The 22,211-nt window shown below is 45.1% G+C and overlaps 1 protein-coding gene across 1 annotated transcript in view; it reads left to right on the top strand.

The window, feature by feature from the left end:
* Positions 1-21,040: 21,040 nt before the first annotated feature.
* Positions 21,041-22,211, top strand: part of Ptch1 (patched 1) — a 65,677-nt gene continuing 64,506 nt past the window's right edge. Inside the window, exon 1 of the mRNA XM_016000270.3 lies at positions 21,041-21,176. Within this exon, the coding sequence (XP_015855756.1) occupies positions 21,174-21,176 (3 nt within the window). The 5' untranslated portion in view covers positions 21,041-21,173. The remainder of the gene's footprint in view (positions 21,177-22,211) is intronic.

Below are 22,211 nucleotides of genomic sequence, written 5' to 3'. Positions count from 1 at the left end.
ATGGACATCAATATGGTCCCTAGCAGTAGTCCAGCCCACAGACATCAACATAGCTTCAGGTGGCAGCATAGACTACAGACATCCCCATAGCCTTCAGTGATAACAAGGGTCATGGCCCTAAGGAGCAGTACAGGCCACTCACATCAACATGGCTCCAGTGGCAACCCAGACCACAGGCACTAACATGGCTTCCTGCGGTAGCACAGACTACAGGAGTCCACCAGGCCTCCAAAGGTAGCAAGAGCTTTGAACATTCATATGGTCTCCAGTGGCAGCCCAGATCACCCACATCTACAGAAACCTCAGGCTTCAATATTGCCTGGGGCAGCAGGAAACAGACACCAACATGGCTCCCAGGGGCAGCAGAGACCATAGAAGTCTTTTGAGGAGGTCCAATCCAGTAAATGAACCGTTCTTCATCTAGTACATCCTGTCATTGCTCAGAACCAGAGTGATCTTGTGGCTGGGCATCATGTTCGGAGGCTTAGTCTGCGCTAGTTCCAGGCTTCTGCACACCACCCTGCCAGTCTTACTTAGCAACAACACACGCCCTGCCCACCTCAGCCTTCTTTCATATCTATCACCACATCACATCTCCGGTTCTACCTCTCTTCCCACCTTTCCATGGCATATTTGTTCATTGTAGGGGCCTTAGAAACTGCAGTGTGTCATACAGTATATTTTTTGCCCCAACAGCTTTACATGCAAATATTCATTGCAAGGAGTTGTTGGTCTGTTTCAAGGTTTCTGGTTTCTGAAGCACCATAAATTCTGGACCATTGCTGAGGCTCACCTCAAATATCCTGATGTTGCCCAGGAGTCAGGGTGATGTTGTGGCTAAGCAGAGGTTCCGTGTGAGCTCTTGGCTGCCGAACACCTCCCCACCCTCGATATCTGCTGCCCCACCGCTCACCAGACATGACTATTGAGCATGTAGGATGAAGGCAGCATCTCAAAAAATACGTGGAAAGGGGGAAGTGGTGACACACACCTATAATCCTGGCACTCTGGAGGCAGAGGCAGGTGATTCTCTCTGACTCTGAGACCAACCTGGTGTACATATCAAGTTTCAGGCCAGCTGAGGCTACATAGTGAGACCCTGTCTAAAAAATAAAGGAGAATAACTGAGGAAAACACCTGATGTTAACTTCTGACTGCCACACACACACACACACACACACACACACACACACACACACACACACACACACACAGAATACAGACATATACAAAGAAAATAAAATCACCTGGGACCACCTCACTTGGCACAGGTTTTGCTGCAATTACATTGGAGACAACTCAACAGTACCTTGAGTAAACTTACATATCACAAAGCATTTTTGCAGTGAATCTCATAGATTGTACATCTTTCCCCCTGTAGATAATAGCTTCTCTTTGCAAAAATGTCTACTCCCTTTCTTTCCAGCCTCATTTCAAGCACAATTTATATTAAAGGACTCCTGAATTATCCTTGTGCTTGGGGGTAGGAGTGGAAGGAGAATCTCATGGACGTGTTCTGAAAATTTTCTGTAGCAGAAAGGCAATACATATTCGGTATTTCAGTGCAATGAATGCCTCAGGTCCCATGGTAGGTGCTGTGGAAATGCACATGACCAAGACACAGTTCTTACTTGCAAAGTATGTGCAAGACAGACTGTCCGAGGTGATCTGGAAAAGGAATGCTCACACCTGACTACTCCTGTGAGGGAAGCTAGAAGACAGCTTTGAGGACATTAGGGGTCATAAGCCTCATCATATTGAGCGAGCCAGTGTTCGATGAGGGAAGAGTTCTAGGAGAGCACTCCTACCTTGGCACATGGCAGCTGCAGACTGCATTGTTGTCGTGAAAGAAGGGATAAAGCCAGAGAAGAGAAACAGGAGAGGTGGCAAAAGACAACCATGGGAGCCACTGTGGCCAGCTTTCTTCTGCTATAACAAATACCTGAGATAATCAACTTACTAAGAAAAAGGATATTTTGGATCACAGTTTTAGTAGTTTGAGTTGATGGTTGATTGCCTCACATGCTTTCCTTTATAGTAAGTCAGCACCTGACAGCAGAGAATCCAGGGACATGCCACACTCCTTACCGAGGCCAAGAAAAGAGAGACAGACACAGAGGGAAGAAAGGGGAGGGGAGAAATGTAGCTAGAGTTTTCCTGCCTGGCCCACAGTCAGGACAAATCTTTGTCATCCACCAATCCCACAGCCGCTCAGACCCAACCAAGTAAACACAGAGACATATATTGCTTACAAACTGTATGGCCGTGGCAGGCTTCTTGCTAACTGTTCTTATAGCTTAAATTAATCCATTTCCATAAATCTATAACTTGCCATGTGGCTCGTGGCTTACCAGCATCTTCACATGCTGCTTGTCCTGGCGGCGGCTGGCAGTGACTCCTTCTGCCTTCCTGTTCTTTCTTTTCTCCTCTCTGTTAGTCCTGCTTATACTTCCTGCCTAGCCACGGACCAATCAGTGTTTTATTTATTGACCAATCAGAGTAATTTGACATACAGACCATCTCACAGCAGAGAAAGGAGGGGGAGAAGCCAGGCAGGAAAAGAGAAGTGTCTTGAGACTTCTGATTCCCTTAGGACACAATGCCCAATGACCTTCACACTTCTCTCTAGGCCTCACAAATTAAAGCTACCACTGCCTATCACAAGCACCTAATGGAGTGTCAAGCATTTAATACATAGGCCTTTGGGATCTGAATTCAGGTGCCTATAAGCATTGAAGAGTTGTAGATGTGCATGCTAAACCAGCTGTTCTGGTGGCTTAGTGGAGAAGGATGTAAAGGAGGTGACGTAAAACAGAGACAAGGGGGACCCCTGGCAAGAGACGTTGACAACAACCTCATTAAGCAGGAACATTTAGGGACTGGTTGAGGAGACAAATCTGAGGAATATTTAGAAAGCATAGAAAAACTGAGTTCCTGATAGGACTTGGGAACTGTAGGGAAGGAAAAAATTAAGTATGGTCCAGGATCTCTGGATTGAGAGAGTAGATGGATGGATGAATGGATGGATAGATGGGTGAATGGATGGATAGATGGGTGAATGGGTGGGTAGATGGGTGGATGGGTAGATGGACAGATAGTTGGGAAGACTGACTTTAGGAGAATAGGTCTATAATGAAAGGACAAGAAGTTGAATTTTAAATATCTAGAGTTTTAAGGGACAGTTCAGTGTAGTCAGAAGGTTTCTCTGGTCTTGCCTGGCCCCAAGGTCCCACAGCCACTTATAAAATAATCATTCGGAGGCTTAATATTAATTATAAATTATATGGCCTATGGCTCAGGCTTCTTACTACCTAGCTCTTATAACTTAAATTAACCCATTTCTATTAATCTATATTTTGCCACATGTTCCATGGCATTACCTGAGTGCCATACATGCTGTCCCTGGACAGCAGAATGGTGTCTCCTCTGCCTCTGCCTTTCCTCTTCCTGTCTATCTGCTTGTATTTCCTGCCTACCTCTAAGCTGCCTTGCCATAGGCCAATACAGCTTTATTTATTAACCAATCAGAACAACACATATTCACAGCATACAGAAAGACATCTCACAGCAGTTCAGTGCAAATAAGTCTAAATTTCTGAAGAGAGCTCTAAGCTAAACACAGATGGGGTGAGTCATGTATTATGCATTATATAGGCATAGAGTTACTTGGGTTTGTTTTCAATGTCTCTCATTCACTGGTATATTCAGCCCCTAGAAGAGTGTACACCATCAATGTCTGATAAGTAGAATAATTAAACTCTTGGGAGTGAAATAAATTGTCCAGAGAGACATGCAGAATGAGAAAGAAAATATACAGCCACATAGAAGCAGACAGTTTGGGGGACTGGGGAGAAAGCTCAGTCAGTAAAGTGCTTGCCACACAAGTGTGAGTAACTGGGTTTGAGCCCCAGAACCCATGTACACGATTTAAAGAGACTCGAGTGGTGGCTCATGCTTATAATCCTGGAGCTGGGAGGCAGAGACAGGCAGGCAGATCCCCAGGGCTCACTAGCCAGACAGCCTAGCTTGTTCAGGAGCTCCAGGCCAGTGAAGAGAGTGAGAGACCCTACTTTTAAAAAAGTGGACACTGTACTGCCTCCATGCTCTTCTCTTGTTGTATAATTCATTCCTTTCTTAATTTTGTAAAACTGGATGGAATCTGCAGCCTTGTCTCCATGGCATGGGTGGGTTGTGCCTCCTTCTATGGTCTTCACTGCCACTTGTCAAAATTAGTCAAAAGATCAGACTTCTGCCTGCATCACAAGAGATTAAAATTTGCTTTCCCCACTCCTATCACTCTGGAGATAACTGTGTGAATGTAAATGTTGATATTATACTATGTAACCAATGTAACCAGGAGCAATGTTTTGTAATTTGATTAAACTAGAAATACAGAGTTGGTGCTTGTTACTGACAATAGCTGTGGTGATACTTAACAAGTTATCTGTTTCCTTAGTGTATGTGCACCTCTCTCTCTCTCTTTCTCTCTCTCTCTCTCTCTCTCTCTCTCTCTCTCTCTCTCTCTCTCTCTCTGTGTGTGTGTGTGTGTGTGTGTGTGTGTGTGTGTGTGTGTGTGTGTGTGTGTTGGGGGTGCATGTTGCTGTGGAATATATGTGTGTATTTCAATTTTCTATTCACTTGATCTTCCCATAACTTGGAATAAACAATGCCAGCATTCATACTTATAGGTCAGGGACCATCTCCCTAACACTTTCTTCCTTGATTTCCATGATGACACCATCTTCAAGTCCTATCACTCTGAAATCTCACTTGTCTCTGGCATCTAGTCCTTCTTTTTCTGTCATCCCACATTAATCCAAGGAAGTTCCATCTCTCCCAAGACTTCTGAAGAGTCTTTTAATTATCTTCCCCGTCCCTTATCCTCCCCAACCCTCCAGATCACAAATGCCAGATACCAACCTTTAGGGCAAAGATTTATTTTATGTGTATAAGTGTGTTTGCCTGTGTGTATGTTATATCTGTTATATATGTATGCAGTGCCCTCAGAGGCAGGAAGAGAGTGTCAGATTCCCTGGAACATGCCTCTCCAGTTTCAGGGGACCCGATATTCTCTTCTGGCTTCTTTGGGCATTGCATGCACTTGGTACACATACATGCAGGTAAACACTAATACACATAGAAATAAATATTTCACATAATGTACACCCGATCTCATTTCCTTCCTATATTAAACACTTCATTGGCTTTCTGTGGCAGACAGGACGAGGACAATACTTTTTGTGGGGGGCGGGGGTTGGTGTTTTTTGAGATAGGGTTACTCTGTGTAATAGTCTTGGTTGTCCTGGAACTTAATTTGCAGACAGGCTGGCCTCAAACTCACAAAAATCTACCTGTCACTGCTTTCCCAGAGCTGTGATTATAGGGGTGTGCCACCACTGCCTGGCTAGGACAGGACTCTTTTAATGGTTCATGCTTGTTTACTGCTCTAGTTGGCGCCATGAACCTGGGAGATCAAGGCCTAAATATGAGGCAGACTTAAGTCTATTATAATAGCCAACTTTTCAGAGGATAGGAAGAATCACCTGAGTAAAGTATACACAATCACAAGGACAAGCTGCACATGGCTAAAACATGTTTTTCCATAAAGGCATATGTAGCATGAATCTTAAAAAGTTCTTATTAATAAAATCAAACCTGGGGTGAACACTGGAAGATCAGAGACAGAACAAGCCACAGCTAACCTCACCTGGCCAACTTCTCAGCTAGTCTTGTTTCCTCAGACTGGAAACCTCTGTGTCCTCATATCCGAATGGCTCTCAGCTGAACTGCCGCTCGAAAGCCTGAAAGCTTAACCAACCAAATGCTTCTAGTTTCTGGTCCTCATGCCTTATATACCTTTCTGCTTTCTACCACCACTCCCTGGGATTAAAGTCTTGCTTTCTGAGATTAAAGGCGTGAGTCACCATGCTTGGCTGTATCTTTGAACACGTGGATTTCTGTGCTAGGATTAAAGGTGTGTGCTACCACTGCCTATCCTCTATGTTTAATATTGTGGCTGTTCTGTCTCTGACCCCAGATAAGTTTATTAGGGTGCACAATATTTTGGGGAACACAATACCACCAGGCATATAAGTAACAACAGTTGAAGTAAACTCACTTATATCCCTATACCTGGGAGAAGCGTGAAAACACATTCCAAGAACAATTCTGTGTTTTGGAGAAACTGAGATCACAAGACTCCTGCTTGTTGTCTTGGAATTTTCTCACAAGCACTCAGAAATCTCCTTGCACAACTCCATTCTTGGACTGCATTCCAAAATATACTCTTTCCCAATATGGCCTCCGAATCTCTCTCTAGAGCAGCTAGAGTCTAACCTCATCTAACGCAGTGTTCTCCACCCTCTCTGTGCCTGGCCTTCTTTCAGGTCCTCACATGTGCTGTCTGTCTCCTTCCCCACCCTTGGTCTTTGTACTTACTTCTCTCCAGCTCAAACATTTTCCTCACTGGACCCCAAATCCAAGCCAAACCTTCTAGATGACAGATGAAGCTGGAGACAGATGTATGAGCCTTTGCCTGCATGTATGTACATACATGACATGCATTTAGTGCCCAAAGAAGCCAGAAGACGGTTTATCATACAACTCTACTTATCCTTCTCAGATCAGCACCTATTTCTCAGCCCAGGGTGGACACTGCTGCCCATCAGAGCATCCAAAATCATTCATAACCATGTACTTCATGGTACAATTAAACACTCATTTGTGTCATTGGACAAATAATACCTGTCTACTTCCCTAGATGACACACCCTATAGCTGTTTTTGTTTGTTATTTTATTATCTGTATATATGAGGTATATATGTGTGGTGCATGTGTGAGCGCACGTGCGTGTGTGTGTATATGCATGTGCATGTGTGTGTGTGTTATATGCAACTGTCTGAAGCATAAATGTAATTAATCTTATCAATAAAAACCAGGAGTCAGATATTGGGGTAATTAATAACCTGAAAGATCAGAGGAGCAGGGCAGAAACTACCAGTGACTTATTACCTCTCTGGATCCTCAGACTGAAAAGGCCAAGATTCTGTCTCCACCCCACTTTATGACTTCTTGTCTCCACCTCCCTAGTGCTGGGATTAAAGGTGTATGCCTCCACTGCCTGGCCTCTATGGTTAATTAGTGGCTAGCACGCCCTCTGATCTCCAGGCAAACTTTGTCAGAACACAAACAAAATATCACACAACATCTGTCTTAGAGTTTCTATTGCTGTGAAGAAACACCATGACCATGGCAACTCTTATAAAGGAAAACATTAATTGGGGCTGGCTTACAGTTCAGAGGTTTATTCCATTATCATCATGGCAGAATATTGTAGCATGCGGGCAGACATGGTGCTGGAGAAGGAACTGAGAATTCTACATCTTGAGCTGAAGGCAACAAGAAGTGAACTGAGGCACTAGACATAGCTTGAACAAAGGAAACCTCAAAGCCCACCTCCACAGTGACACATTTCCTTCAACAAGGCTATATCTACTCCAACAAAACCCTATGAGCTTATAGGGGCCAATTACATTCAAACTACCACAGCATCTTTCATCCAACCTAGAGTTAGGCTGGTGGCCATCAAACACAGTGATCTCCTGTCTCATACAGTACCAGGGTCCCAGGTCTGCACGGCCACACCTGGCTTTTTATGGAGATGCTGGCACTCTGAACTCAGGTCCCTAATGTCGTACAGCAAGATCTCTTACATATTGAGTTGTTTTCCCAGCAACCACACAGCTTGTTTATTTATTTACTTTGTTTTTTAGATTTATTTATCTTATCATTTTATGTGTATGAGTGTTTTGCCTGCATGTATGTATGTGTCCAGTGCTCATGGAAGTTAGAGGAGGGCATCAGATTCCCTTGGACTGGAATTACAGACTTTTGAGCTGCCATGTGTCTGCTGGGAATAGAACTCTGACTTTCTGCAAGATCTCCTGAACATTGGCTCCACTATGCTGATTAAGAAAAAAGACCATGTTTGATTTGGTTGCTTGACTTACAGTAAAAGTCCTCTGGGGTTTCAGGAATGGCATCTTATAAGCATGCACATCCAAGTCCAGCATCCATTGTGCAAATCCTCTCCTCACTGTCAAGGAGATTGTTTTACACAGGCTGCCCTGAAGAAGGATTTGAACGAAAGTTGTCGGGATGGCCAAGTAGTTGATACAGAAATCATCTTTGTGCATAACTGGGCTGCTCTAGATTCAGGAACCACACACAAAGCAGGAGCCAGAGTGACTGTAAGTGTGAGGCAGGAAGGTTGGAGGGTGTGTTCAATACTTCCTGGAGGGGGTGTTCAGAATCCTTTCAGTCCTAGGTCCTCCAGCATAGTGGTTCTCAACCTTCCTGATCCTGCCACCCTCTACTATAGTTCCTCATGTTGTGGTGACCTTTAACCATTACATTATTTTGTTACTACTTCATAACTGTAATTCTGCCACTGTTATGAATCATAATGTAAATATCTGACATGTAGGCTTTCTGATATGCAATTCCAAGGGGTCACAACACACAGGTTGAGAACCACTGTTCCAGTCTGTAATACAGAACTAGATCCATCTGTCTCTCAAGCATCCCTCTGGACCTTGTCCCCATACTGGAAGAGCTCTCTCTCCTTCTCAACAAATATACAGACCACCCATCCCACACACAGTGGCCCTAATGGAAGACCAGCATGTCTGTCCTTTCTGGCTCCTGGGCACTGCATTTCTTGCCTTTACCATTTTTGGGGGGTTGGCATTGAGAGCTGTGCCAATTATTCAACAGTCAGTTGGCCAAATACAGGACAACTTTGTGCTTCATAGCGGAGCTCTGAGTGCCTTTGACTGAACTTTCAAATGAACAGTGTATGTGGCCAGGGTTCAGTGAAAAAGGAGGTTTAATGAATTTCTGCTGAGTCTGACTAAGAAGGGCTGAACCACCCAGTCTTGAATACAATTAGAAGAGGGTCCCCCCGTGCTTTGGGCCACAAAGTGTCTGCTATCTGAAGTCAGGAAGCAATTTCCTGAAATAGCTGAGTATTGTACAATGAAGCTGAGCATAAGATTTTCTAGGCCCTCCTGCATAGTTCCTATGAATCAGTGAAGGCATTGTGTCAGACTCTTGAGATTATTTGCACAGAAAAAACACTACCTTAAATAACTTCCGTGTGCTAGGCTGGTGATAAAGGGCTTTGTTTTATGGAACCACTAAATATACTGGTGGAATTCAGACCAAGTGGCCATCCTGAAACCGAAGACAGTCCCAGTAATCTGTATTTATACACAAATCTGTCACAGACTTTTCTTTAGTTTGTTGTTTGTCTGTCTGTTTGTTTGTTTGTTTGTTTGGTTGGTTGGTTGTTTGGTTGATTGGTTGATTGGTTGGTTGGTTGGTTGGTTGTTTGATTGTTTGTTTGTTTGTTTGGTTGGTTGTTTGTTTGTTTGGTTGGTTGGTTGATTGGTTGGTTGGTTGATTGATTGGTTGATTGTTTGTTTGTTTGGTTGGTTGGTTGGTTGTTTGGTTGTTTGTTTGGTTGTTTGGTTGTTTGGTTGGTTGATTGGTTGGTTGGTTGTTTGGTTGTTTGGTTGGTTTCAGTTTTTATGGGGTGAGGTGTGAAGACCAAAGGACAACTAGGTAGAGTTATTGCTTTCCTTCCGGATTACACTCCATAATCAGAGAGAAACCAAGGCAGAAACTTCAAACAGCTAGTCACATCACATCCGCAGTAGAGAGCAGAAAGCAATGGATGCATGCATATTCACTTGCTTATTTGCTTTGTTCAGCTCAATTTCTCCACTCTTAAACAGTTCAGGGTCCTGCCTAGTGAAGGGTGACACCCACTGTGGGCTGGGGCTTCTCACATCAATTAACTTAAATTAAGACAATCCCCTACACACATACTCACAGGTTAATCCAATATAGACTCTCCCTCGTGGAGGCTTTCTTCCCAGGTAATTCTAGGTTGTGTCAAATTGTCTGTTAAAGCAACCCTCACACTGTGTGTCTAATTCAATAGCTCACTTTTTCAGGTTGAGAACTAGGTGTGGATGCAAAAACCATTCTAGCCTGTGAGATATAAGCAGAAATCTACAGAGGCTGCGGTTTTCATCCTGGATCACCCATCAACAGGTTTAGGACATGATAAATTGAAATCCTTTATTTGGCCACTACTGTCATGGTTCTGCCAATGTGTCCAAAATCTACCTCTTGCAGGTCTTGTCAACAAAGGAAGGGGTTCAAGAGTCTAATGACAAACTGCTCAATTTACAATGGACTAGGCATGTAATGAAGGCATGGGACTGCATACATCCTTGCATGTGGTGGACAGCTGGATATGGATTTTGAAGCTCAGGGCAGAGAGAATAGAGAACAAACACATTTCTCTTATTTTAAGACATTTACTATGTGGCACTTTGTCATGTTAGCCCTGGAAAAAGAGCACATAGAAATATGGACATCAACTTAAGAACTGCTTCCATCAGATTGGCTTTTGAGCATGTTTGTGGGACATTTTCTTGATTGCTAATTGATGTAGCAGGGCCCAGCCCACTGTGGGTGATGACATCACTAGGCAGGTGGGCCTTGGTAGCCTAAGAAATCAGGCTGAGCATTAGCTAGTGAGAGGCCAGTAAGCAGCATTTCTCCATGGCTTCTGCACAAAGTTCTTGCTAAGGTTCCTGCCTGAACATTTCTCAGTGATGGACTATGACCTGCAGGAGTAAGCAAAAGTAAACCCTTTCTTTCCCAAGTTGCTTTTTTCGAAGATAGTCTATCAAGGCAAAAAGTGGCTGACATAGCAGATGAGCACTCTACCAACTGAGCGACAGCCCCATCGCCATATGTTATTTCTTCTTTCTTTCTTTCTTTCTTTCTTTCTTTCTTTCTTTCTTTCTTTCTTTCTTTCTTTCTTTCTTTCTTTCTCTCTTTCTTTTTTCTTTCTTCGAGACAGGGTTTCTCTGTGTAGCTTTGCGCCTTTCCTGGAACTCGCTTTGGAGACCAGGCTGGCCTTGAACTCACAGAGATCCACCTGCCTCTGCCTCCCGAGTGCTGGGATTAAAGGCGTGTGCCACCACCGCCCGGCGCCATATGTTATTTCTATATGACATTTGTCAAAGCAAGAAAATCAGAACATTTGATTCTTTGAATATTATTTTAGTGAGCATAACTTTGTGTTGTTAAAAATTGGTTTAGAGGCTGGGCAGTAATTGTGCATGCCTTTAATCCCAGCACTTGGGAGGCAGAGGCAGGTGGATCTCTGTGAGTTCAAGGTCAGCCTGGTCTACAGAGTTCCAAGACAGCCAGAGCTGTTACATGGAGAAACCCTGTCTCAAAAAATAAAAATAAAAGAAAGAAAGGAAGGAAGGAAGGAAGAGAGAGAGAGAGAGAGAGAGAGAGAGAGAGAGAGAGAGAAAGAAAGAAAGAAAGAAAGAAAGAAAGAAAGAAAGAAAGAAAGAAAGGAAGGAAGGAAGGAAGGAAGGAAGGAAGAAAGGAAGAAAGGAAGAAAGACAGAAAAGGAAATTAGCTTAGATTTTTTAAATTTAGATTTATTTATATTATTTTAAATTATGTATATATGTGTGTCTATCTTCCTGTAGATTTGTGCTCAGGTCAGAGGTGTCAGATCCCCTGTAGCTGGAGTTACAGGTGGTTGTGAGCTGACTGATGGTAGGTTCTGGAAACCAAATATGAGTTCCCTGGAAGAGCAGTATGTGCTCTTGACCACGGAGTATGGTTTTAAATTTTTATTTTTCATCATGCAGAGTTTTAAATCATGGTAACCTGAGGAACCTAAAGAGAGCATCATTTCAAAATATTGAAAAGATCATTACCAAAGTCATACTCGAGACTATGTATAGGCATTGTAAGTATCAAAGTTGACATTTTTTTAAAAATGAAAGAACTCAAATGATTTTCTTTGGAAGCTTTATAGGAAAGTTTCACTTTTAATATGCTTTTTAATATCTTTAAAAAAAGTAGGGTCTTTTATTATGTAGCTCTGGCTGTTCTGAACTTCCTATGTAGACCAGGCTGGCCTTGAAACCCCAGACATCTAACTGCATCCAGCTTACCACACCCAGCACTTTTTAATGCTTTTTAAAGTAATTTCACAATATTAAAAATGTAAGTTTTATACTCATCCCCCCCAAACATAGTTGCCTTCACATCTGCTCAAGTAACTGCAGTGTGCCATAACAGTATTATTGTTCCATGGGTGCTATAACTTAAAAAATTAGACAGGAGATGATCCAGTGGCTAAGAGCATGAGCTACTCTTGCAGAGAAACTGGGTTCAATTCCCACCACCCAGATGGTGGATCATGACACCTCTAGTTCCAGGTGAGCCAACACTCTCTTCTGGCCTCTGCAGGCACCAAGCATAGACATTCAGGGAAAACATCCCTACGCGTAAAATAAAATATTTTTTTTTAAAAAATGTCTTAGTTACCTTTCTATTGCCATGATAAGACACCATGACCAAGGCATGTTACAAAAGAAGGCATTTAATTTGGACTTATGGTTTCAGGGGGTTAGAATTCTTGGTGGCTGAGCAAGGGAATGGTAGCAGGAACAGCTGAGAGTTCACATCTTGATTTGAAAGTAAGAGGCAGAGAGAGAGAGAGAGAGAGAGAGAGAGAGAGAGAGAGAGAGAGAGAGAGAAGAGAAGAGAAGAGAAGAGAAGAGAAGAGAAGAGAAGAGAAGAGAAGAGAAGAGAAGAGAAGAGAAGAGAAGAGACACCTTGGGAATGGCATGAATCTTTTGAAACCTGAAAGCTTGACCCCAGTGACACACCTCTTCCAAAAATGCCACACCTCCTAATCCTTCTCAAAGAGTTCTATCAACTGGGACCAAGTATTCAAACATATGTACCTATGGAGACCATTCTCACTCAAACCAATACAAACAAACAAACAAAAACATAATTTTTTTTAAAGCCAGACAGCTCTAGGAACATTGAAAGAGAAAATATCAAGATATAAGGAGTGAGCCAGGTAGACTTATGGAGGTGGAACAGGGGGGTTAGGCCTGTGTGATGGGAGGAGCTACGGAAATACTTGGCTGTGCAGTGAGGGTGAATTGCTTAGTGATTTCAAATCAGGAATCTTAAACAGAAGTGTTCATCTGTGTGAGCAAATAAAGAACAGCAATTTGCAAGCTACCTCTTCTTTGCATTCTCCAGCTCAATGGTTATATGTAACTGAGTAGTGCTAAAATAATCTCTCTGTCATAGTCTCTCCATAGCTAAATAAATTCATCAGTGTGAAAAAAGACGTTAAGGACATGACTTTATGGATTTTTTTTACTATGGCTCATATTTATAACACCAAGCACTGTGGTCAATAATAACATCACCTGGCTCACACGAGGCCAACTGATGTGTCATCAGATGACTCCACTGATGGGCTCACTACTGCACTGCACACTCCTGGCTTCCCATTCTGGATATATAAGCATTATTGCAGTTGCTTTGGGCTGTTGTGGTTGCAATCCCCTGGAATGCATTAGCTTTCTGGCCTCCACCGAATGCTGATACAGAGAAGGCATGCTGGTACCACAGAGCTTGAGCCAGCTAGGGTCCACAGATAGGGTTTGGGTCCCCGAGACAGGAGACCCCTGACTTTCTCCCCTGGTCCTGAGGAATGCCCTTCCTCTGCCCCTTTGATTTGGTCAACAATCCCCCATTCCTCCTCCTTAGTATGTCTCTCACTCCATGACAATACAGGAGACAGGGCTTGGGTACACTGTCTCTGCTCTTGTGGCACCATCTGTACTCCTCAGCTTCTGCACTCCTCTTATTATGCTATGGTGTTGTGTTCACACCTAACTCGATCTTGCTTTGATCTAGGGAGGAGGAGGGAGAAGAAAGATAGGAAGCGAAGAAAGTGGGGAGGATGACTTTAAAGAAACAAAATTTTTATTATGAAATAGATCAACAAAAATATTATAACCAATTTATGCTTTTATTTATTATTTATTTCTTTATTTATTGGGTTTTGTTTAACTGATTGATTGATATGGTCTTGCTGTGTTGCTCAGGCTGGACTAGAACTTGCTTTATAGCTCAGGCAGGCTGTTCTGCCCTTCTGGGATTCCAGGTATGCACCACCTGCCCAGCTCACATTTTAAAATGAACTGCTTTTGAGGTCAGGAGTGATGAGACATGTCTGCAGTCCCAGTGCTCAGGACACTGAGACAGGAAGATTGGAATAAGACTGAAGCCAGTCTGGGCTCTAGAGTGAGAGTCCATATCAAAACACCAAGCAGATATGGCTAAGTAAATAAATCGAGTTGCTTTTGGCATTCTTCAAAGCACTTCCAGGGTTAACAGCTTTCCCCAACGGGTTTTGTTTCCTCTGTTCTTCTCTGTAACTCGTATGCAATGGAATTCATACAAGCCTTCATGGGAGATATGACGGCCAATCTTGGTTAACTGCATCTGGAATCAGCTAAAGCCCAAACAGCTGGGCACTTCTATTAGGGCTTTTCTTAACTAGATTATTTGAAGCAGAAAGATCCACCCTGAATCTGGACCACACCTTCTGGTGGCAGCTCATAAGGACATGGAAGAAGGAATCTTGCTTTTTGCCTGTTTACCCTCGCTCTTGTTGGCAAGTTCATCTATCCTGTTACTGTGACCAATATTTAATCCAGAATCTTCAGGATACCAAGGTAAACTAAAAACCAGCAGCTCTCTAGGAACCCTCCAGAACTGCAGTGTCAGATTGGGACTGCTGAGACATCCAGTCTTGTGGACCGAACAACTACCAGGTTCTCATCTTTTCTGATGTGAGACAGCCATGGTTGGACTACACAGAGTACACCTTGTAAACCCATCTATAAATCTCACATATGAATATATATATTCATGTTCTACTCATTCTATCCACTCTGCTCCTTCAGGGAGACTTGCTCCTGACCCAGACTTTTCACTTGTGATCATGTTCCCGAGGTTCGTCCTCTGCTTTCAAAAGGAGCTTGTTTTTTTCCTCTGTAGCTTGCTTCTTTCCAGCTTTTGGTAGAATTCCATCATGTGTCCCCATAGTTTATTTTTTACCTAGATGGACATTCAGATTCTGTCGTGTTTGTCCTGTTACAGTTGTTTTTACAGTCTTGCTCCTATTGTAGAGACCAAGATTCTCAATTTTGATAATCTGCTGAGTAAGAAAAAAATGGTATTTCTTACTGTTTTTAAGAAAGATAATTTTTACATTCCCTCAAATTCCCAGCCCCTAACAGAGGACTGTGCACACAGCAGAAGCTTACCAATCATATTTGAAGACAAAGGACATTTGGTTATTTATGAATATGTTTGTCATATTGTCTCCTACTATAGGTCTGTTGCTCACTCATCAAATAAAAGATTGGTGTGCCTGTGAGCCAGCTCAGCAGGTAAGGTGCTGCCAAGCCTGATGACCAGAGTTAGAGGTCAGAGTTCCACATGGTAGGAAATAACTGACTCCAGCTTATTGTACTTTTCTCTCTCATGTATATACCCTGACACATACTAAACAAATAGATAAGTAGTTTTGAAACCTAACAGTCTTTAGGAGCATTTTACCTTCATACTGTTGTTTTATAATGAAAAACTTTAAACATACACTAAAGATATAATAATTTTACCATAAACAACTATGTATGCCCACACCTAGTTCCTACCATGAGCATTTCTCTATATAATCACTTTAGAGAAATTATTTTTTAAATACGCCCACATATGGGATGGGGACGGTGATAGTGAATAATTGGCTTTTGTCTTTGTTTGTTTGTTTATTTATTTATTTATTTATTTATTTATTTATTTTTGGGTTAACATCTCAGGTGAGTTTGATGAGCAACCGGCTTTGGAAGCCACTTGGTAATCAAAGAATTTACTGAAATCAATAAAGAACATAGATTCATTATGAGACTAGCATTGTTCATCTTTTGGGGTTTAAAAAAAGTTGCGCTGGATGCCTAAAGGCATTTTTTTTAGATAACCAGCATTCCTAGGGAATGTGTTAGCTTTTTGAAAGTGTGGATGGTTTTCTCAGAGGTGGTGGTACAGGTCTTCAGCATCGGACACCAAGAAGAGCTCCCCGGTAGTCTGCCGCAACTCTTCCCTCCAAATGACCTTGTTCTTCAGACCCAGTTCTAGGTTCTCAATGGGCTGAATTCTTTCTTTTCATTAATTCAGAATGTGCTTTTTTTTTTTAAAGATTTATTTATTTATTATGTATACAGCATGTATGACCAGAAGAAGGCAATAGACCTTATTACGGATGATTGTGAGCCACCATGTGGTTGCTGGGAATTGAACTCCGGATCTCTGGAAGAGCAGTCAGTGCTCTTAATCTCTAAGCCATCTCTCCAGCCCCAGAATGTGCTTTTAAAGATGGGTACAAGAATGAAAAAAGAAAGGCAAAGTGGGTACCTTTCGGCGGGCCCTGCCAAGGATGTCACTAAGCAAACACTCCACACACAACAGTTAGTGCAAGAGGTTTACTCAGGGATGGGGGCAGTGAAAGAATGAAAGGCCATGCAGGGGACATGCGGACAGGAGAGAGCCAAACAGGGAGATGGGGGAACAAGTGGAAGAAAAGAGGCAAGAGAGGAAAGAAGCAGAGAGCGAATTGTGCCTGGTGGGCACTTTTAAGGGGTGCAGAGCTGTGCCCAGCAGGCATTTTTAAGGGGTGCACATGTCGCACAGCTGATGGTGGGAAGGCACCTGGGGACAGGTGATGATGTAACTGCTTTGGCAGCAGAGGTGGGCTGCTGCAGCAGGAGGAGCTAACAATGGGGACTTTGGAAAGGTCAAGTCAAAGTGAAGCCATGAGTGTGGTCCTGATCTGGTGTCCTTTTAAGAAGAGCAGAGAGAGAGAGAGAGAGAGAGAGAGAGAGAGAGAGAGAGAGAGAGAGAGATGGGGGGAGCACCTCTAGAGGACAAAGACAAGTCACCATGCTCAGCCCTTCTTGTTCTTTTTGAGACAGGCTCTTACGCATTTTGGGCTTTCCTTGAGCTCTATGTATTAGAGGATGAACTTCAACTACGGCTGATCTCTTGCCTCTGGCCTCCTGCTGGGATGACAGAGCCAGGCTTTGTGCACGCTAGGCAAGCACCTATCCTCAACTAAGCCACATCCCCAGCCCCATGGGCTTCTTCTTCATGCTGTGGAATTACCATGGGATTCTTTTGCACACTGCAAACACTCTGTGGGCCTTTCTCTTTTCCGCAGTGCGGCCCCACAGAGCCTTTGGTTTAGGACACCCCAGGATTTGCTCAGCTCCCTCCTTTCCAAGCTGTTTGCTTTGGTTTTTCTATTCACACCACACCATTGCCTTGTCAGTTGGCAATCTTGTTTTCCTTCTTTTTGTTCTTGTTGTTTAAACAATTCCCTTGATTCTTTCAAGGCATCTTCTGGTAATTCAGTTGTTCATTTCCTCTGAATCACCTTCACCCTTAAACATTTCTTACCTACCACTCTGGTTCTCGGAGTCTTCCTTCTATTATTTGGCATGATTTGGCTTCGCTGCATGTGATTACCTTTTTACAGGGAAGAGGCCAGTATGGGGGTCATGGGCAGACACTGTAGAGTTGGCATCCCTGCATCTAGCAAGAGTGCTTTCAGGAAAGCTCGAGAACCTGCCTGATGCCAGATTCAATGGATGGCCACACCCAAAATGTGGTCAATATGGTACAGCCACCACCTCTGTGTGGAGAGCCTCCCAGCTGTGGGCCAGTGTCTCTTTAGGAACCTGCTATTCACTTGAAAGCTTTCCAGGTGTTAGAGCTCCTTACAGGGAGAAAGGAATGGACATGCTTAGGCCAAAGGAGTGTACAGGGCAGCAACATCTCGAGTAGCCAAAATATTCAAGACAGGTAGAGATGGGACAATCTTGCTAAGCCACAGACTTGATCGTACCTCTGTGTGGTCTGTTTCCAGACCTGCTTCAAAAGTCTTTCTTCTCTGATGCCTTCAGTCTCCATCTGGCCTTGCCCTGAAATCTCCACTTTGGGAATTACTCATCTGGGTATGTCCTAAAAAGCCAAGTTAAGCTGTACTATCTAGTAGCTCATCAGCCATTAACACCTCCATGCCAATTGCTTATCAGTCCAGACAAGCCAGAGTCAAGCTGTGTTGTCTGGTAGCTTTGTCTGTCATTAACACCTCCATGCCAAATGGGTTGTCAGACTGTGTGGCTCTGAAGCTGGTTTTTTGGAAGGGATAGAGCATAAGCAATGTTAGAAAACTGAAGTAGCCGTTTGATAAGAAATGTCCCTTTGCTGGAGTCTCCAAAATGCCAAAAAGTAACACATGAGGGAATTGTGTTAAGAGCCAATTAGAATGCTCTTCAACAAGAAGGTTAAGTACTTTGAACATCCAGTGGGTAGAGGAGAGGTACAGAGGAAATTTTGCAAAGATTGATTCCAAAGGCAAGACGGGCAGGTTGCTCTAGGAGAGGGTGTTTGTGTTCTTTCCCTAGTTTTTATCACTTCCAGCACCAAAGGCTTGCTTCTTCCTGTCTCAATATGTTGTCCTTGCCCAGTTTCAAGTATTTGTTCTGAAAACAGTTTCCCAATTTTAAGGTCAGGAACTAAAATATGGACACAGGCATTTCAGTTATATAGGTGATGGCTTTGTTTTCACTAAGGCCAAATGCTATGTGACTGTGTCTCCCCTTCCGTACTCCCAACAGAGATGATTTGCTGGAAAGTCAGGGAGTGTCCCTCATTGACTAGGCCTCTTCCAAGCACTATGAATTCTGTATTTGCAAATTGAGTGCCAAAGAAACATCCAGCATCACACAAACTGCTAACATCTAAGGCTCTCCAAATGAGTGTTCATTCTTATCAGCCTTGATCAAATTCAAAAGGAGCAAGTAGCCACATGTGCTACAAACGAGGTCTTCCTTTTAACTAGAAAATGCCAGCTTCACAAGGTCTCTGGGAATTCTCCCACTTAACAGCTTGTACTAGAAGGCATCTAACACCCCTTGCATAGCTCTTTCTTTTCTCACCTCCCTTCTCTTTCATATTCTAGATCACTCTATATAGTCATTTTCCCAGCAGTCCACCCATCCTATAGATGAAGAGGGGGTTCTTAGATATGATGTTAAGGGAGATGCTGGGGTGGTATTTTTGCTGTCTTGTGGTGAAAAGGTTCCTTCCCCTCTCCCCCCTTTCTTTTTTCTTCCCCTCTCCCTCTTTTCTTCCTCTCACCTTTCCTTACCCTTTCCCTTCCCCTTTTCTTTCTTCTCTCCCTCTCTCTCATCCTTCCTTCCTCTACCCCTTCCTTTTCTTCTCTTCCTCCCTTCTTTTCCTTCCTCCTTCCCTCTCTCCCCTCCCTCCCTTTCCTTTCTCTTCTTTTTCTTCTTCTGTCTCTTCGTTTCCTTCCCTCCCTTCCTCACTTTCTTTCATTCTTTCTTTTCTTCAGTTATGACTCAGAATCCAGCGTTTGGCTAACCCTCATTTTACTTCATTTTGGCTAAAGTCAGTTGGCATGAAACCCATTCCTAGACCAGCCTAATTCACATGTTTGTCCAGCATTCTGATGCTTAATTACTTAAACCTCTTCAAGTGCAACCATTCTGGCAACTCAAATGACCCTATTACAGAACATCAGCTCACGGGGAGGGATAAATGGTAACTCCTGGGATTATTATTATTTAATAACTCGTGGGCTTGGGCATGTCCCCACACACACCTAATCACAGTCAGCTAGAATGAAGAGCCCACAGGCCAACTTTGGGGCCTGGGGTGTGGCTTGGTGGTGGAGGTTTGCCTACCTAGCATGCACAAGGTTGGTCAGACGGCTCTGCTGGAAGACCAGCCAGTGAATTCTTGATAGCCTTCACCTTGACCGCACCCCCCCCCCACGCCTTCGAATCTAGAATTCATCTTTATAATGTAGTCCATTTAAAACATCATCTCCCAGCTGTATATGAAATAGGGTGTACCCAGTAGTTTAACAGATACATGCTACTCTTTCCTGAGCAGGCCCTTGAAATCCAAGGGGAGAGGCCCTGCAGGACCCACCAGTGCCTCCACCCCAAACCAACCACCCGAGGTTACCTGGTACGGGAATGCAGCGTGGGTGGGATCATTTGGGTGGTATCCCCCAAAAACCACAGTAATTGGAGGGGAAAGGAAGCAAATATCAATTAGGATCCCTCAGCCCTTTCCCAGCTTGGATTCCAAGGAGCCCCACCTTGGTGTCTTCAGAAGTAGTGGCTTCCCAGGTCAGCCAACAAAAAACAAAACAATCAAGCCCCCCACCCCCACCCCACCCCAGCACCCACATTGGTCTCCTTTCCCAGGAAACTTCTGTGATGTGCCCACGACCCTGCTGTGTGCCTGGGGGTTGTCAACTGGAACGCTGACAGCTTCTCGGCGCTTTGTGGGAAAGTGAACAGGGCCGGGGCAAGGTGCTGTCTTTTGGAAGCACCCCCCCCCCCCCCCACACACACACACTTTGCAGGCTGCGGGGATGTTAAAATGCACTTCCTCATTCGCTCCCCCCCCCCCCAACCCAGGGTTCTGGAACTGTGGCCAAAAGGAACGCAGCCACTCTGGGAGGGGGGCGCCGGCTGGCGGCGAAGAGGGCCGAGGACCCCCCGCACTGAGGCTGCAGGGGGCGTGCAGGGGGCGGCCAGGGCTCGCCAGGGCTCGCCGGCTGGGCGCCTCCCAGGACGGCGGGGAGGGCAGCCTGTTTACCCAGGAGGGCTGCACTGATAGCACGTTTCTCCAGTTTACTTTGCCTTCCTTGGGTTTATTGTAAAGGGGTAAAGTTTTCGGATCCGTCACGTGACCCTGACAGGTCCTGCCTATGGCGCGGCAGACCACCCACGCCGAGGGCCATGGACCTGCTTAATAGAAACAGGCTTGTAATTGTGAGTCCGCGCCGCACTCCGCCGAAAGCCTGCGGCGGCCCCGCGCGCCGGGGTTTTTACACTTTCCGTTCCTTTTGTAAAGACGGAGGAGGAGGAGAAGACGAAGACGAAGACCGGGGAAAGAGACGGCGACAGGGCAGACAAAGAGACCCGCGGCGACAGGGTCCGGGGGAGTCGAAGGGAGACAGGGAGAAGACTGAGCCACGCAGCACCAGCCAAGGGGGGCCCCGGGAAATTAATAAAAGGAATTGATGTGAACCTCACGGCCAGCGTCTGCGCCATCGGCAACTGCGCTCCGGCCAGGGGCTGAGGCCGGCTATGGTGAGTGCGCCGTGCCCCCGGGGACGCCCCGCGCCTAGCCCCGACCCCTGGGCCGGGAAGGAGGGCGGGCGGCTGGGAGGCTGCAGCTCCGGGGTGCAGGATCCAGGTCCGCGTCTCCACGTTCGCCTGCGGCTCGCACGCCAGGACCCCTGCCCCTAGGCCGACCCGGCAAGGAGGAGAGCTGGCTGTGTCGCGCGGGGGGAACGACTCCGGGGGGGGAGTTCCCACGGAGGGGGTCGCCTGGGATCCTATTTGCACGCTTGAAAGGGTCGCCACCTTGGCTTCCGTTCCTCGAGTCGGGTGGTGACTACTGCCTGGCCAGCGCAGGCAGCGCGGCTGATGGAAGGGTTGGTGGCGAGAATGACAGTGCTAGGGGGAGGGCAGGGGGCTGCTCAAGGGAGCACGCGCGCCGCAGATGCTTTTCTGGGAGCCGGGGACGCCAACTGGAGGTGACCCGTGCACCCACACGTAGGGCTGGCGGCCGCGGGCGCAGACACCTGGCTGAACGCGACACCTAGAGCGGAGAGAAGCGCCTTGTCAAAGCCGCGGATTCCTCCCTACTGCGGTTCGTGGGGAGAAAAGAGGGCAAGCGCCCTTAGAGTTCACCGCTGGGCATGGGTAGAGGAGAGGGGTGTGTGCTGACTCCTGTGCCTACGGAGTCGGGCACTCTGGTGCCTGTCACCCATTAAAGAGGTGGGCGGGTGGCGCAGTGCCCAGAACGCTGTGTGGGGCCTCAGGGGAGCCTTGAAGTAGGTTTTACTGACCCAGACCCTCATGGAATGAGTCCGTCCCAACACAGGGACCCCCCCCCCCTGTTCCCAAAGACTGCTTTCGGTGACACGTGGTATGTCTTCATGTATTTAAGTCCATGTTTAAAAACTGGTGTGTTTCTGATATCAGTGTCTGTCTCATAAGAACCACCATGAGGAGTCTTGTTCATGAACGACACCAGAGACCCATGTTGTGTTGGACCCGGGTGAGACCATCATCTTCCCTTTTTATCCTTCTTTCCTCCCTCGGAAATAGGTAGAAATA

This window comes from Peromyscus maniculatus, chromosome 5 (assembly GCF_049852395.1).
Source record: "Peromyscus maniculatus bairdii isolate BWxNUB_F1_BW_parent chromosome 5, HU_Pman_BW_mat_3.1, whole genome shotgun sequence".
In the NCBI taxonomy this organism is placed as follows: Eukaryota; Metazoa; Chordata; class Mammalia; order Rodentia; family Cricetidae; genus Peromyscus; species Peromyscus maniculatus.
Note: the sequence above shows the minus strand (reverse complement) of the source record. Positions and strands in the feature narration are given on the sequence as shown.